General features: G+C 51.8%; 1 protein-coding gene across 1 annotated transcript in view; it reads left to right on the forward strand.

The window, feature by feature from the left end:
• The first annotated feature begins 9,388 nt into the window (after positions 1-9,388).
• Positions 9,389-18,007, forward strand: part of Klf13 (Kruppel like factor 13) — a 50,995-nt gene continuing 42,376 nt past the window's right edge. Inside the window, exon 1 of the mRNA XM_005357809.2 lies at positions 9,389-10,546. Within this exon, the coding sequence (XP_005357866.1) occupies positions 9,967-10,546 (580 nt within the window). The 5' untranslated portion in view covers positions 9,389-9,966. The remainder of the gene's footprint in view (positions 10,547-18,007) is intronic.

The following is an 18,007-nucleotide window of genomic DNA, read 5'->3' on the forward strand; positions in this document are numbered from 1 at the left end:
AGGAAGGAAGGAAGGAAGGAAGGAAGAGAAAGAAAAGGAAAAATGGAATAAAAGAAAAAGATGACTGCACCTAAAGCTTGGAGAAGATTTTATTACAGATACAAGGGAGAATGCATACACAGCGGAGTCCACGCTGAACATGGCCGGCATACTAAACCAGACCACGAGAGCAGAGAGCGGGAAGGAGAGCAGAAGAGAAACTGCTGAGGAAGAGTAGTTGCCCAGGCTAAAAGGCCAAAATGAATGAGTTGGGGGGGGAGGGGGTGGCGAGAAAGGGAAAGGAAAGCCCAGCCTCTAGGAGGGAGTGGTTTAGGGTAGGGGGCGGGGTGAGAAGTGCTGGGAGGAGCCACAGGTACTGAATGATGCTGGGATTTGTCCAGGATTTCTGAGCCCAAGCAGTTACACGTGACCGACCGAGGATAATCCTTGGGTACTCTGCAACGGAGGGAGGATGATGCTAAGCGCTGGCATCTTGCATCCCCACCAAAGACAACTCTATGGTATGAAGTGCAACCCTTACTCCTGGCACTAACCCCTAATTTCACACTTTTGTTGTTTTTCTTCCACACTCCCACCTTCTACCTTATTTATATTCATGGTAGTCTAATTAGATAGACCTCAAATTATAGATCAAACACAGTGACTGTCCAGGAGGATCAGGAGGATGCTCGTGAAAAGGTTGCTTGGCCTGCTTTCTCCTATTTGGTTCCCTTCAAGCCCTGGAGCTTTGTCGTAATGATTGCAGCTTCTTAGTGGTGGGCAGGAAGATGAAGCGTAGAGGGGGCTGTAGTTTGCATATTGAATACACCCCAAAGTCATTGGGTGTTTGTGTAAGTTTCCATCCCTAGCATGGTGGTAACAGGAAAGGGGGGACCTTTAAGAGGTGGGACTTGAAGGGAGTTGTTAAAGTCACTGGGGAGATTTACAGAGCCAAACCATGAATTTCAGCGTTTGCCTCACCACCTGCTCCTGCCCTGAAGCGCTGCTTGCCACAGGCCCAAAGCCGCAGCCAAAAGACCAAATTGTGATCCAAAAGAAAGCCTATTCCTCGGTGCTGTGTGCCAACAAAGTCAATTAACACAAAGATGTAATCCCCTCCAAGCCCCAGCGAAAAGGTAGGGTGGTTCTCCTCATATGCAAATTTCCAGAGCTCAGTGGCCCAGGTCACACCTCATGGCAAAGGTACAAGAGCCGTGTGGTCATGGCAACTGTGGAAAGGGGTTTCTGATTTTAACTTTTTTCCTGCTTCAAGTTATAAATCGTCCCTCTGTCTCCACTTTATGGATAAAAAGTCCAAGTCTGAAGCATTGCAAGTTTCCTGGGAAGATGCAATGCTGTGGCCTTTCAGTTGCTTCGAGGTGACTTTTAGCATTTAAGGGAATGCTGAGTAATGAGCCAGTACGCCTTATTGTTTAGGGAATAATGACAAGGAAGGCCGAGACACGTTCTGGACTAATGTCATTTTAGACAGTTGTTTTCGGTTGGCATCTGGCAATGCAAGTGTGGCAATGGCCAACACCTAGGGCAGGCTGGGTTTGCTTCTACCAGAATGTCCTCATGGCTCACACAGCATGCGATATGTATTCTCGCTGCTGCTGCTGCAGCATAAGGAATGGCCCAGGGTTTTAAGACAAACCCTCTGTCCTCTCATTGGGGGGGGGGCACTGTTTTCTGCTCAGGGTCAACAGGGATGAAGATCAAACTGCCTGGCCAGTTTCCTTCTGGAATGGGGTCCTGGTCTACACCCAGGTGGCCCTTTAGAAATCGGTTCTTCGGAGCTGTGGGCCAAGGATCCCTTTCTGGTCAGCTGTGAGCCAGCGGCCACTTTTAGCAACCAGAGGCCACCCTTGTTTCCCATGGGGAGCCACTCAATTTCTCAGCCACAGGCCAGAAACTTCCTCACTCTCATTCCTGTCTGGCTTCTAGTCTTTCCATCGCCCAGTCTGTGATCTCTCTGACCGCCAGTCTCTAACTTGTGGCTGAACTCAATACTGGCTTTCAGTTTCTGACCCCTAACCTGTAATCTTCAGTCTCCCAGCCCTCCATTTCTAGCCTCCTTGGACTGGTAGATTCTCTAACACACACACACACACACACACATACACACACACACACACACACACACACACACACACACACACAGTACACGCTCCATCTCTGACCTTTGACCTCAGGACCTAGATTGAACAGGCTCAGGTTAACTGACTGACTGACTGACTGGCTTGCATTCTTTCCTATTATCTCCTTAACCTAACACCAACTGATTAGGGGCATCAATTGCATTACATTTTTTTTCTTTTTATTTTTTTAAAGCCTACAGCAGCCGGTATCCCCAGACAGTTTCCCATCCAAGTACTAACCAGGCCAGACCCTGCTTAGCTTCTGAGATCAAACGAGATAGGGGAGATAGGGTGCGTTCAGGGTGGTTTGGCCATAGACATCAATGGCATTTCAAAAGCCTTAGAAAACACTGGATTAGGGGCGGTGGGGTGTTGACTGCTAGAATCCCGCCTGCTGCAGCATTGCTATTTGGGGTTTTCAGTTTGGGGTGTTGTCTGTGGCTTTCTCCTTAGGCACACGTGGGTGTGGCTCTTTGCCCTTCTGCCTGTTCCAGGCCCACACCTCAGCGCCCTTTGCAAAACTGATTAGATTATGACCCCTTTGCTCATTGTTACTTCACCACAGTGAAGATATTTCTGCTGAAGCGAAGTTTTCTGTCCATTTCGTTTTCTAATTATTTCAACTCCACATTTTCCGTCAGTGCTTGCAGTTAGGCCTGTGGCCCTGGAAACCACAGGTGCTTTACTGCTCTGGACGATTCCCGCCTTCAGAGCCACAGTGGCCTTTTCCTGTAGGAGGATGACATCTCAATCTATCCAGATCAGGGTTATAAAACACAATAGCCTGGGCTGGAGAGATGGTTTGTAGATTAAGAGCCTTTGCTGCTCTTGCAGAGGACCAGGGTTCGGTTCCCAGCACCAACACGGGGCTCACAATCATTTGTAACTCCAATTCCAGGGCATCAGATGCCCTCTTCTAGTCTGCTCAGGCACCAGGCATATTGATACATATAAAATAAATAAAATTAATAATAAAATATAAAATATATATATGCACACACACACACACACACACACACACACACACACACACACACACACACACACACACACACACACACATATATATGTGCATGCATAGCCTGTGGAAGGTACAGACAGCACCCTCTACAGACAGTAGAAGTCCATTTTTCACAGCTTTGTAGTATGGGAAGTCCAGGATCAGGGTACTGGAAGGTTCCATGTCAGGAAGGGATCTGACTACTGGGCACACATGGTATATGTATGGGTTCCTCTGGAGTCTCATGGTTGTTGGTTGAGACATGCATGACTTTGCTCTGTAGCCCAGGTTGGCTATAAACTCACTGTCCTGCTGCCTTAGCCTTCCAAAGGCTGGGATTATAGATGACATGTGCCACCATGCTCAGCTCTAGAACCTCTCTCTCTCTGTCTCTCTCTCTTCCTCCCTCTCTGTCTCTCTCTCTCTCTCTGACAGTAATTCCCAGTATAATCCTGGCTGTGTTGGAAATTGCTCTGTAGACCCAGTTAGCCTTGAACCCACAGAGATCTGACTCCCAAGTGAGAGCCACCATTGCCAGGCTAGCACCAATTCTTTTAACACTAGACAGTCTGAAAAGGCTAAGGTCAGACCCCAGCCAACAGAGTGGGAGGAAGGACACAGTCACTAAAGCCAAGTGCACCTGTCTCAGTGTGCGTGCTCCTCTGGGCACACCCTCTAGATCTGTAGTAAATTTTTACCTTGTTGATACTCTGATTGGAGCGGTGTATGTGTATGTGTGTGCTTCATGACCCAAATCTGATTTCTAACACAGATAAGACCTTAACTCTATTTTGAGAAAACAGTAGTGCCAAGGCATCTATCTGTAAGTTGGCACACAGCTGGGACTCAAATAACCCTTGATTTAATCTTATGCACAAAAGGAGTGGCTTGAGGGGACTACTCAGCCCCTCAGAAGGACATAATTGCCAATGTCTACTTCATGAGATAGTGGAAAAGGAGAAACCCTAGGACTAGGGCAAGGGGCCTGAGAGTTACTGAAGGAAGATTTTGGTTTTTCTTCATGGTGGAGGCACTCTCTGCCCAGCAAGACTGCAGGGTTGTTATGGATTCTGTCTGCTCCATGCCCCCCTGAATTGTGGTGTTACTCTGTCCCTACGTTCTGCTGCACAGTGACAGTTATACACTGAGGAAGTGTGTGAGTTCTTTTGTTGTTGTTGCTATAACAAAACACCAGAGACTGCTACTTCATGAAAAAAAAAAGAGGATTGTTTACAGTTTTGGAAGTCCAAGATTGTGTGACCCCATGAGGTTGGCCATTGGTAAGGATACTCATGGCTATGTCTCAATGTAGTGGAGAAGACAAGAAGTTGGAGCCATTTGAAATTTAGGTTCACTCTTCTTTTAACAACTCTTTTTAAAAGAGATTTCTTTTATGTGTTTCCCCTGTATGTATGTTTATGTTCTAAGTGCCGGCCTAGTGCCCTTGGAAGTCAAAAGAAGGGGTCAGATCCCATGGAACTGGAATCATGGGTGGTTCTGAGCAACCACATGGGTGCTAGGAAGGGAAACTGAGTCTTCTGCAAGAGCCACAAGTGAGCCAGGTGGCACACGCCTTTAATCCCAGCACTCGGGAAACAGAGACAGGTGGATCTCTGTGAGTTCGAGACCAGCCTGGTCTAGAGAGTGAGTGCCAGGACAGCCAGGGCTGTTACACAGAGAAATCTTGTCTTGAAAAAAAAGGAAAAAAGAAAGAGCCACATATAAGCCCCACAACAACTCATTTTTGTGGGCGCTCACACATTCCCAGAAAACAGCATTCACCCCTTCCGAGGTTGGTACTCTCATGGACCTGCCTACCCGCACTTAGGTCCCACCTATTAAAGGTTCTGCCCTTTTTTTTTTTTTTTTGGTTTTTCAAGACAGGGTTTCTCTGTAGCTTTGGAGCCTGTCCTGGAACTCACTCTGTAGACCAGGCTCGCCTTGAACTCACAGAGATCCACCTGCCTCTGCCTCTCGAGTGCTGGGATTAAAGGCATGCGCCACCGCCGCCTGGCAGTTCTGTCATTTCTTAATACCACCTATAAGATAGTGAGGGACGGGGTACTGACAACATTCTTTTAAATTATAGGCCTCTTGACCACAAGAAACCACATGGACTATATGAAGAAATCAGATCATCCTGCAGAGGTGCTGGGCTTTAAGCTGCATGCTACACAATGTGTCTCAGTGAATTCCTCCCATTCCAGATTAAAATGGCACTTCAGATTGGGTCAGGCCACCCAGAGAGGAGCTGTAGTTTATGTAGGGAGAGGAGGTAAGCAACACAGCAAGGTTAACATTCCTCCTTTCCCTCTGCCATGGCAACCAGCACACTGCAGACAGAGGCTGTTCTATCCACCTCCTGATCACAGGCACCTCCTGATGGATGTGCAATATGCCAGAAACAGAGATCTGCAGCACAGCCGGGCCCTTCTGACTGGTGGAGGATGCTGCCACTCCGAGCTCTTGAGCAAGCATCAGGGCAGCTCCTGGCTGGAGCTTCCTCTCTGCTCTACCCTCTGTCCAATGCCTTGCTTCCCAGATCATATGCCCTTTTCTCGTCCTTCTCATTTTGGTGACTCATGACCTCAGGTAGCTCCTATCATGAGAAAGGATCCATTTCCCTGTAAAGGGGAAGGCAACTTTTTGAAACCACTTGCACCTAAAAACGCAGTCAGCCCGTATAACGGAGTTTCTGTCTGTTAGAGACAACATACACCACCATGATCCCTGAGAACTCCCTAATAGAGTCCTACCACTTCCAACGTCCCAACTATGGCAATGATCACAGAGTAATGAATTACTTACCTGGGGTGTCGGTACAAAAAGCCTACTGTGCTATCAGTCATCCAAAGGCATAGCACAGAAACACCTTGTATCTGTTACTCTAATCAGTGTATATTCCTGCTTAAAGACTGATGTAAAATAGTGTGTTAGCTGTGTTGCCATAACAATATCTGGGATGAATTGCAAAACAGGAAATAGTTTTGGCTTTGGTTTGTTTTTTTTTAAAGACAGGAACTCTCTGTGTAGCCCTGACTGTCCTGGGACTCACTCGGTAGACCAGGCTGGCCTTGAACTCACAGAGATCTGTCTGCCTCTGTCCCCCCAACCCCCGAGTTCTGGGATTAAAGGCATGTGCCACTACTGCCCCACCCAGAAAACGGTTATTTTGGCTCACAGTTTTAGAGATCTTTTCCCTTCTCTTCTGTCCACTTTATGTTGCTGTGAATTCTTTCTGGTTAATGCTCTCTCCCAGTCTTTGCCCTGAAGACTTGGCCATTTATATGTTTGCTACTTTCTTTTAAAGCTCCAAGAACGCTGTCTTTTACTCCCTACTGTGTCCTCACACTCACTTATTTCCCTTTTGCAGATTGTGGTATCCTTTTACGTTTCTCTATTGCTCTTATTGGTAGTTTTCTTGATGTTTACCTCTCTCTCTCTCTCCATGGTTGTTTCCTATAACTTACTTTAAAAACAAACAAAGAGCAAAACAAAAACGTCCTGAGGCTTTGCATTTCCTGATGCAGGCTTTCTTGACAGGTCTGGTCGGCTTATCTGTCCACTCCTATTTGTCTGGGAATGACTGAGATCAATCAGAAGTTTTGTGCCAAGTGGCATCTTTCAGTGTGGCCTTCCTCCGTAGTATGTTAATTGGACATTTGAGCAACCATGGATTTGAAAACGTGCTGAGGGTTCCCATTGGCCTGGCTTGTTCAGCCCCAAAAAAACCTCTCCTAGGCTCCTGGCTCCCTGTGCCACTAAACCCCTGAGAGGGGCTTGTAGACATCAGTAGACACATGTGCACTTAATCCTGGTCCCAGTGCTGTGCCACTGCCTCTGCCGCTGGGTTCAAGGACTTGTCTTTAGATAGACACAGCTTCTCCTTAGAGGAAGGGGGCTGCTGTAAGACAGCACAGGGCATCTGAGCATCTCTGGGAAAAGACTCTTGGGCAGCCATTCTTATTTCAAAGCCCCTTCCCTTCCACATCCAGAGGTGCCTCGTGCCACCATTTGCAAACCTTCTGAGGAAACTTGCCTTCCTATTTCAGGCTTTCATTTCCGTGAGTCTGCGGGGACTTTTTAGCTTTACTGCCTCCTGTTTCTGTCCTTGTTCATCTTTGTCTCATAGTAGAGATTTTTGTCTTATAGTTGGGATTGTTTCAGAGGCTCCGAATGGCAGTTCAAGTCGACGCAACTACCACCTTCACCCCATAACCTCACTCATCTTTAGTGTTTTCATGACTCACTGCTCTCACTTGGTCCAACCTGTTGTATTTTCCCCCGTCTTGTTTCCACCTAAAAAGAACTCCCCTTACTCTCACTTACCTATGTATGGCATGGTTGTCAAAATCTTACTAGTAAGGAAACATGGGCCCATAGTTACGAGCTGTTCACTGGAGAGCAGAACTGTACCCCTGGGATATTTCCATCTGTGCTTGGGACAAGAAACGCCAGGCTTGAGACTCCAATCATTATGTTCTCGGTGAGTGAACTTTTCAAAAATCATTAGGGATGCTGACTGTTGTCCCTAAAATGCTCCGCATGCACAGGGGAAACCCTTTGGGAGGCCACTATCAAAAGGAAGCTTGGATGGGGCGCATCAGAGCAACGGTCCATTGACTCAAGCTACCAAAGAAGCCTATGACTAGGAGTCCAACGCCTATAATAGTGTATTCCTAGGAAGGTTCACCAGTGCAGGTAGAAGCCACAAGGACAGCACTAAACTGCAGAATTCCCCTGGTTGCCGAAGGTCAGGAAAGAACACATGGTCAGAAAGGCGGTGTAGGGGCCAGCTCTTTCCCAATGAAATGACTGTCTGTGGCATGTGGTGGGAACAGAGGAACATTCTGAGTCATCACTTGGTCAGGACACAGTCTCTTAAATGTCATCAACACAATCTGCCTGGAACAAAGATGACGACTTTCTGCCAAGTCGAGACCCTCCTACAGAGCCCTGATCCAGCTTCTCCACGAGACAGCAGCCCAATGGTGAGGAAATTGGGGGTATGTGATGTGATAGCACTCGGGGGTGCTCAGAGGTTAACATTAGTTTCACAACTGAAAATCCCTAATTGCTAAGTTTCCCGTGATTAACATAAGTAAAAGAACTTTAAGTCAGAACCATGGTTCTTCATTTTGCCAGTGAGGTGACTGTCTCCGCTTTAGTCCACTAGGGTGGACCATCGGACGGCCTCCCAGACCTGCTGGTGAATTACGTGTTTGGCACCACCCACAATGAAAAAGCAGAGGCTGCTGACCCTGTTTTCACAGGTCAGAGACCAGCTGTGACCAGCTCCCGAAAAGTGCATTAAGATCGGTTCAAAGGCAGTAGGAAGCTATCGTCTCTCTCGCTGACGGCCTAGCATATTCCGAGAAAAAGAATACGAATGTGTGTGTGTCTAGACTTTAGAGCAAGGTGGCCTGGTTGGAAGGACCCGGCGGGGCGCAGCTGAGCATTTCCTTTAGAGGCCCAGACAGTGGATGGGTGGGGCGCCCTGGGCGGGGTCCTCGCAGCTGGTGGTGTTTGAAGCCTCCACGACCGCGGTGGGAGAGGGGCGGCCTGGAGAAGTTGGCAGCAGGCCTGGGGCAGGAAGGGGGAGGAAGGGGCCCCGCGTTCCCTGAACAGCCGCGACCGCAGCCCCAGCACGTAGCTCACTCTCTCAGCACTGGCAGTAGTGGGCCCTGCACCAGCCAGGTTAACATAGGCTCAAGGGCAGCGCGGCCGCGCGGGGGCGGGGCGGCCCTGGTGGTGACTTGGATCCCGCCTGGGTTGCGCCGAGGACTGGAGCTCGATAGGGGCAGAGTGTGGAGGTGGCAGGAGGCTGCAACACAAGCCCAGCCACCCGAGAACGCTGCGGTGGGGTGAGGAGGGGCGGTATCCCGCCCATAGGCGAGGCCGGCCGCCTGGGTCCCGGCGAGACCGACACGCCACCTCCCTCGCGCTCCTAGCGGGAGGAGCGACCACAGGGTGCCCTCCGTAGCCTTGCCATCCTCGCGCCACCCACGGCTGCCTGTGCACAAAAAAACTCTGGCACGGAAAGGCCCGGCGGGGTTCCCGCTGCGGGAGGCACGCGCCCCAGCCCTGCGCCGCTACACCGTGGCCCGCCACCCTCGAACGTCGTGCGTCACCGTGCCCCGCGCTGGGCTCCGATTTCCGCCCCTCCTCCTGCCGGTTCAGGGGCACGCCCACTGGCGCGCGCAGGTCCCGCGGCCAGTAGGGCCCTCTGGAGGCCCGGATTGGCGAGATAGAGTACTCAACAGCCAATGGTGGTCACGTATGCCGCCGGCCACGCCCCTCCCAAGGCGCGGGCGCGCGACCGCACCGTCCCTCTGGTGCGCGCTCCAGGCTCCCCGCCCCCTTCGTGCGCGCTGCTCCCTGCGGCCGCTGCCGCCTGTAACCTGCGCCGCCAGGATGTGGCTGGGGGCTGACGTCGGGTCCAGATGTGGCCCCGGCCCCGCCCACCCCCGGGGCCGGTCCGCCCACACCGAGCCGCGGCGCGCACGGAGGCTGTCCCGCCTGCCACAATGCACGGTGGAACTACGACCGCAACTTGCAGGGGTCGCGCCTAACATCGCCGCTCGACATCCATGAGACAAGCCGGCCCTGACGCCGCACGCGGACCCTCTTCGTCGGAGCCCCCCATGCGCTTACCCTCCAGTACCCGGCCAGGCGGACGCGGAGCCGCGCGGGTGACGGCAGAAGCGGCTGCGCGCCCAGCCTAGCCCAGCCCAGCCGGAGAAGAGGGCGCGCCGCGCCCCCGCCCCCCGCCGCTCTCCGGAGGCCGTGGGTGCGGATGCGCCGCTGACGACTCCTGCGAGAGCACCGCGCGCCCGAGCCCACAGCATGGCAGCCGCCGCCTATGTGGATCACTTTGCCGCCGAGTGCCTCGTGTCTATGTCCAGCCGCGCAGTCGTGCACGAGCCGCGGGAAGGGCCTGAGCCCCGGCCCGAGGGCGCGGCCGCCGCCGCCCCCACACTGCCCCGCGTTGACGAGCGCTGCGACGGCAAGGACAGCGCCTCGCTTTTCGTGGTGGCGCGGATCCTAGCGGACCTCAACCAGCAGGCACCGGCGCCCGCCCCCGCGGAACGCCGAGAAGGGGCCGCTGCGCGCAAGGCGAGGACCCCCTGCCGCCTGCCGCCCGCGCCCCCTGCGCCACCGCCCGCCCCAGAGCCCGCCTCCCCCGGACAAGCAGGCGCGCCGGCCGCGCCCCCCAGCCCCGCGTGGAGCGAGCCCGAGGCGGCTCTGGAGCCGGAGCCCGGCCCCGCGGGGAGCGGCGAGCCCGGCCTCAGACAAAGGGGTCGGCGGGGCCGGAGTCGCGCGGACCTCGAGTCCCCGCAGAGGAAGCACAAGTGCCACTACGCGGGCTGCGAGAAAGTTTACGGGAAATCTTCGCACCTCAAGGCGCACCTGAGAACTCACACAGGTCAGTGGGGCAGCACGAACGCCGCGAACGAGCGGACTAGGGACTGCTCGGGGACAGCCACGCCCCCAGAGCTCTCGGCCCAGCGCAAGAGGGGCCGGGGGCGGGGAGCCGTGAGCTGAGGGCGCTCGCGGCCGCGCCCCTGCCCTGGTGCTCCGGCCTCGCGTGACGCTGGCCGGCTGGGGCGCTCGGAGCCGGCGCCCTCTCGGCGACCGCGCCCCCATCGGGCACGCCCCCTCCCGGGTTCTTGGGGCGGGGCCGTGGGGTGTATGTCGTCATCCCGGGCTGCGGGCGGCGCGGGCAGGTGCGCTCGAGGTTGCGGGGGGTGGGGGGATTGGGGGGCGGCGCTCTACGATTGGGGCGTGGGTGCTCCCGGGGCTGGAGCCTCGTCATCCTCTCCCCAAGCCTCCGGGTACTCTCTGGCTAGGGAGGGGCCGGCCCGCGCGGGCGAAGTTCACCCGGGGACAGGGATCCCTTCAGCCACTCGGCACATTCTTCGCTCTCTTCTTCCTGTAATTTTTCCAGCGCTCTAAGGTTTAATTTGTCGCAACCCGACCCAGCGGCGGCCCTGGCCGCCGCGGGGGGCGGTCCCAGTCCTCGCTCCACACCCGCGGCTCTTTGTAGGCGCCCCAGCCCATCCGGCCGGCGGGGGCGCGCCTGGTCGCAGGGGGGGGGCTGTGCTTTCTCTACGAAGGCGCGATCTCTTCTGATGCCCTTTCTGGTCCAACTTTCACCTGCTCCTGGACTGACGGTGGCACCTGTACCAGGGCGGCCGGTCAGAGCCTGTAACCTGGGGTGGCGTAGGGTCACTCGGTTCCGTGGTTCCCGGGCATCGCTTCGCCGCGCTGGGGCCCGACTCTAGGTAGTTGATTCATATATATGGAAGCCCTTCCCCTCGTGTTTGGCTTTAACACAGCGGTGCAAACCTTTAACTGCATTTTCTTTAAGCTCACGGAAACTCTTCTGTAACACTTAACTCTTTTTTTACAGCTTTTATTTTTACAGCCTTGAGGCAAGTTCACTGCAAAAACACTTAGTTCCGTTGCTTTGTTACCAGGGGCTGTACTTTTTTTTGTTGTCAAAACAGTTGAGTGGCTGACCAAAAAGCACGGGAAAACACTGAAGCTGTGGGGGCTGGAGCTTTTCCGTACTGGGGCGTGCCCGAGCTCTGTCTACTTCTAAGCTAGGGGTTCCCAGGCGAACTTTTACCGCAGAGGCGGGGGTGGGTTGGTTGGTCCCAGCTCTAGGCTTTGACCGCTCAAACCGCTTGGCAGGTGACGGGATTGAATGAAGGCCGGGCCATTTCCAGGCATTCAGAGTCAAAATTGGTGGTGTGCGAGCCCAGTAGGTGCGTGGGGTTTATGTAGGGCTCCCAGTTGTGCTAGGAAAAGCTGCCGCCGGGGTGGGTGTGGCCGTGGGGGAGGAGCAGAGCGGGGTTCAGAACCTGGTGAACCAAGAGTGCTGGGTGGGGTTTGGGGTGTTCGGCCACCAACTATCGGATTGAGAAATCTTGGTGCAGAATATTACACCGTGACTTCCCACTTGCAGATCTGGTGAAATGCAGAGGGCTTTTCTGAAGGGAGGGGCTGGCTGTCGTGGGCGGGTTGGGTCCAAGGTGTTTTCCTGGTTGCCTCGCTTATCCGTTCAGTCTCAGTTGGCGTTTAGAAAACGTTTGGGGGCGCTGAGGACCGCGTCTTCCGTAGTGGGAGGGAACCATTCTCTCCGGAGCGCCAGGAAGCTCAGAGCAGGTAGAAGAGGCTAGAGCCGGCCTTCTTTTGAGTGCCAATAGTGTGCTTTAGACCAAGGGTAGGCAACCGGGGCCGCCCTCCTTGGGTGCTGAGATTAGGGGGAAGCGCCACCTTCGGGTAACCGTAGGGTTCTAGGCCCTCGAGAGCGGGGGTTTGGAAGTCTAGGCTGCGTTTTTTTTTGGTACCCAGGTGAGTCTCAAATGCTTGCCTCTGGGTGGAGTCTGGTTCAACCTCTGGGAAGCCATTGCCTTCCTTAACTGTGCTTAAATGCAGAGTGTGTTGGGTACAGAAGGGAGAATCCAGCAAGGTGGTCCCAGGGCCTTCCACGTAGGCTTTGGTTCTGGGGTGGTTGTGGTTTGGTTTGGGTCACAGCGGGCCGCGGCTGACTGAGGCCATGCCACATTAACTCCGCCCCAATACCCAATACTAGTTTTTGGCAGGAGTGATTATTATAGCTACCTTAGTTAACAGGTAGCCAGCTGTGGTGTGTAGCTGTTCCCAAACCTCGCCGTGGTTTGGTGACATGTGCCATGACCACCGGAAAGGTGGTCTGGGGGCTGTATGTTTAGTGCCTTTGGGAAGGGCAAGGGTCCCTAGCCAGGGCTTTCCTTTGATGTGAGCACCTGTACAGTTGTTTGCAAAGAGCTGCCTGCCCCTCTTGCTTAGCTCCCTAAGTCCTGTGGACCCCTGCCTCTCCCATCTCAGGACTTGATGTTCCGGCAAATGCCACAATCCAAGCCACTTGTTTATGTAATTGGAACCGCTCAGCCCGTACTTGGGAGGTTTGCTAATCTTACTTTTGGAGGAGCAGTAAGGCCAGGAGCAGGTGGTTTTGGAGGCCAAGGGATTTGAGGTGGAAATGGAGGATGTCAGAAAATCTACTCCATTGAGCAGCAAGCCTCCTGCATCTGGAGACTCCTACCCCGAAATAGATCCCTACTACTTCTTTGTTCCCATTAAGAATTGTTTTCAGAATTATTTCATGTTTTTATCTTTGTAGCACATAGAGCCTTTGTATGCTCCCTGAGCTGGCAGGGCTATTTAGTGGCCCCCAGGGCAACCAGAGGAAGGTAAGCACAGGGTTGGGCATAGTCCTTTGCTGGAGGCAGGAGTAAGGTTTGTGGTTGGAGTGGGGATAGAAAAGTAGAATAAGATCCATCTCACCTGTTTCCTGAATTAATTCACTGGTAGGGGTTAGCCTGCAAAATTATCCTTCCCCACTGAAGTGGGGATTTGATCCTGCATGGAGTTCTTGGACAGTGTATTTCAGCCTCCTCCCTGCAAAGTGCACTCTGACCTCAGAGCCTCCTGTCCAAGATGTTGCTGGCCCCTCTTCCCACTGGTACTCTCTGACATAACTGCCCAGAAGTCAGTTTGTCTGAGCAGAGAATGGCTTGGGCAGGACTTCTTCTACCCAGGGTAGAGCCAAGCCTCTTGGTGGGCAGCCCTTTGTTCAGGAACATGCCGATACCAGTGGTCCTTCCCTAGTCTCCAGACTGCCAGTGGCCTCTTAGGAACCTTTACAAGTAGCACAGAGAACCGTCTCCCAGCTGTGTATTGCGTCCTGCACTGTGCGCCTCTCCAGTCGTCCTCTGTGGATTTGCATGTGTGCACGCCACAGTAACATTTAAGAAGGGCATGAATGGGATGCTGGGCAGGGTTTGTTCCACGTGTCTACTACTTCGGGAGACAGTGTTGTTCTTTGTGGTGTGAGTGTTCAATGGTATGGCCAGGCCATGACTTATGGGACCTGTTACCCATCGAAAGCACAGGATTTGGTTCTGCTGTCTCTAGAGTAGGTGACAAATCTGATGCGGAGGAGAGGGGGGTTCTGTAGAGACCTGGTGACATTACTCACAGTGTCTACAGAGCTGATTATAGCCCACGTGGGGCCTGTTAGCCTGAAAAAGAAGGTCTTTGTTGCACTCTGGTCTCCCCTGGGCAGAGGGAGAAGAGACTGGCTGTGCCTCCACCATCTTTGAGAAGAGTTTTTACTTCTAGTTCTTCTTTTCTCAGGTAGAGCTTTAGAGTGCAGACCCACATTAAATAAACTCTTGAGACCAGGCTCCCTCCCACATGCTCTGAGCCTGCTCGCCCGGCTTCCTCAGCTCTGGCTTTTCCAGTCCTTTGGAATTGCTCACCAGTGTTCCTTTCCTATGGCAGTGGCGTGAGCCTCCTTGCACAGAGGCTGCTTGCCTGACAGGGCTGGGCTGTGCTGACCAGCAAAAGCAAGTCATGGGGTAGAGCTCACTGCAGAAGAGGCCTTGGATCTGGGATACACGGCGCTGGATACAGTCCTTCAGTCCTCCAGAGAGGGCCTCTGCTGTGTAGTCATCAAAATGAACTTGTGATAGCCTTTCTGCCCCCAGGTACTGCTTGCTCCTGCTACCTATATCCTGTGGTTTCTTGCTTCTTAGATGTGGCAGAGCAAAGGGACAAGGTAAAATTGTATCCCAAAGCTGCTAAAGGTGAGAGAGGAAACAAAAAGTTCTCACGTACACACTTGTGGATGTGTGTGCATTTAAATACATACCTGAAGAAACCCAAGGAGTGCAGTGCTGAGGTGTGTCTGTGGTGCTGTCAAAGGGGGGTACACCATCCCTGCTGCCAGCACCCCTGGGACCTGCACAAACCAATGTTCTCATAGATTTTCAGATACCAGTGTGTTAAAGTGTATCCAGTTTCTACTTTAATAAGGCAATTTAAGTGGTCCTTGAGAGCATCTAGAGCTAGTGGTTCTCAACCTTAAAACCATAAAGTTATTTTCACCGCTACTTTATAACTGTAATTTTGCTACTCTTACGAATAGTAACATAAATAAATATCTGGTAAATAACACAAGTATCTGCTGTGAATAGTAATGTAAATATTGTCACCCACAGTTTGAGAACCATGGATCTACAGTGACATACATGGTCAGCTCTCAACCGCATCTCTTAAGACTCCCAAACTACTACACTTTAACACACTGACATTGAACTTTTGATAAACCTCCTGGGCTTAGCTGGGAGTTCAGACGTGTGCAACCACATGTAGGACTCATTTCAGTAAGGAAATTAAGATTCAGATGGGTTAAGAAATGCCCGCACAGCAGGTAAGCAGGTGTATCAAGACTCTGTGCTTCTGAGTTTGGACATATCTCCCCTGTGCCCCTTGGCCACTCTTCTCGGATGGCCGTTCTGAATGGCACAGGGAAGCAAGGCACCCTAGTACTGCAGAGCTGTGATCACCCCACCCTCATTTGTACGCTCAAGTGCTTAGGCAGTGGGGTAGTAGGCACTGTGGGATCTCCCCAGACAGAGCGGTTGATACAATGTCATGCTCTGTTCCCTTATTCCCTCTGTCTCTCCTAGACTCTTTAACTGTTATGTGTACTGTCTATATTCTGGTTCTGTAAGGGTTCCCAAAGTTTCCATGCAGACTTTTGTCCTGTCTGCCTGGAGTCTAGAACAGTGTATCTCTTGGCCGTTTGAGAAACTGACATTTAAAAGATTTTTTTTTTTAGATCTATTTAAGTATATGAGTATTTTGCGTGCATGTATGTTGAGTCCCGTGTGCATTCCTCCTGCCCAAGGAGGTCAGAAGAGGGCATCAGATCTTACAGGTTGTGAGTCATCATGTATGTTTTGGGAACTGAACCCAGGTCTTCTACAAGAGCAACAAGTGCTCTCAACCACTGAGCCATTTCTTTAACATAAGACACTGACATTTTAAGAATGGAGCCCATTTGTCCTGGAGAGTATTCCATAGCCTGGACTTCATTGATACCTCACACTTAACAAGCATAGCTTTAAGAAGTTTGATCAAGCCTTGTGGTGGTGGCAACACACCTTTAATACCAGCACTCAGGAATCAGAGGCAGGTGGATCTCTGAGTTTGGAGTGAATTCTAGGGCTACACAGAGAAACCATGTCTCGAAAAAAAAATTTTGATCAATATGTAACCAGTGAAGTTGGGCATTTTTGTCACCAGAATGGGCAGGAAAAAGTATGTTAGCTAGTTCCCTCGTTGGGTCACATGGTTAAGATGGTACTTGTTGAAGCCTCACCATGTACAGGGACAGGTTTCTCTTTATACTAATCAACCTGTGGGTGGATGCTCCGATACTGGTCACCTGCTGTGTTCTCATTCCCCTGGTGTACCCCTGGTTGGTTTCTTTATCTCGTATTCTAACATCCTTGACTGAACAAGTATCAGAGGTTTGGGGGCACTGCTTTTGATGGCTTTTAAAGTCAAAGGGTAGCAGGCAGTGGTGGCGCATGCCTTTAATCCTAGCACTTCGGTGGCAGAGGCAGGTGGATCTCTGAGTTTGAGGCCAGGCTGGTCCAACAGAATGAGTTCCAAGATGGCCAGGACTACACAGAGAAACCCTGTCTCAGAAACAAACAAACAAAATAAATAAATATGAGTAAAAGTCAAGTCAAAGGGAATCCTGAGGGAATGTTAGGCTGTACCCTCCCCAGATAAATGCGGCAGATCATTCGTCATGATGAAGGTCCTTCCTGGTATGTTTATTATAGCCAGCTCAGAGGGGAGCTGGTATCAGTCTTTGCCAGACCTCCTGTGTCCTCACTTGGCTTGCTCTTGTGTCTAGATGGTTGCTGTCACCCGCCCCTGTAAGGTCCTGGTGAAGACTACCTGCTTTCAAGAAAACAGAAGCCTCTTGTGCTCACATACCTGAGTCTGTAGGATTGTTAGCTTGTTTTAATCTTACAGCTCTAAGTGGGGATTTCTCAAGAAATCGGTTTCCCATCTAATGGGAATAAAAATCGCTCCACCTTGGCAGTTCAGAAGTTAGCTGTGCCCTATAAGCAGGACTGGGGCAATAAACCAGCTGCCGCCCAGTCCCTCTGTACAGAATGTACTCCAGCCATTGTCATAAGCCAGTGTAATGGGGACCTGACGCCCAGCTGTTGACTCTCAGTGGCAGGAATGGATTGAATATGAGGTTCTTGTTGGAAGCCAGAATAATGATCACTCCAGCAAAAGCCCTGCCTTTATCTCTTGAATGTTTATGTGTGTGCATGTAAACATACAAAAATATACATGTGTTGTGAAGGTTTGAATCATATATGTCCCCCATATTCTCTACCATTTGAATACTTGGTTCCCAGTTAGTGTTGTTTGGGGAGTCTTTGCGGGTGTGGCCTTTCTAGGGAAGCATGTTACTAGGGGTAGGCCTTGAGAGTTTAAAAAGCAGCACCATTTTGAGTCTGCTCTTTTGGCTCTCTGCTTGAGATTTGAGGTGTGAGCCCTCGGCTCTCAACTTCCAGATTCAGCCACCGTGTCTGCCATCTTCTGTCCCTACTATTGCGGAACCTGGTCCTCTGGAACTGTAAAGCCAGGATAAATTCATTCTTCCGAAAGTTGCCTCGGTTTTGCATTTTATCACAGCAGTAGAAAGCCCAAGACATGCAAATGTTGTGTCTGAGCCAGACATCGAGGGCTGGTTATGGTGGCTATACAGACACTCTGCTTTCTTCTTTTCCACTATAATTTAGGGCCCATCACTCCCCCAACAACTATGGATGAGCTTTTTATGAGTCCTCCTCCTGGGGGAGGTACAGGGTTCCCTTATTTGGAAGTAGGGCTGTGGTAAAGAAGTGTTCATCTGACCAGTCAGTTCCCCTCCCCACCTTTTTTTTGGGAGATAGAGCCTTGCTATTTAGCCCAGGCTTGTCTTGAACTCAAGCTTCTCCTCAGTGATGCATGTGTA

The sequence above is a fragment of the Microtus ochrogaster genome, chromosome 22 (assembly GCF_000317375.1).
Source record: "Microtus ochrogaster isolate Prairie Vole_2 chromosome 22, MicOch1.0, whole genome shotgun sequence".
In the NCBI taxonomy this organism is placed as follows: Eukaryota; Metazoa; Chordata; class Mammalia; order Rodentia; family Cricetidae; genus Microtus; species Microtus ochrogaster.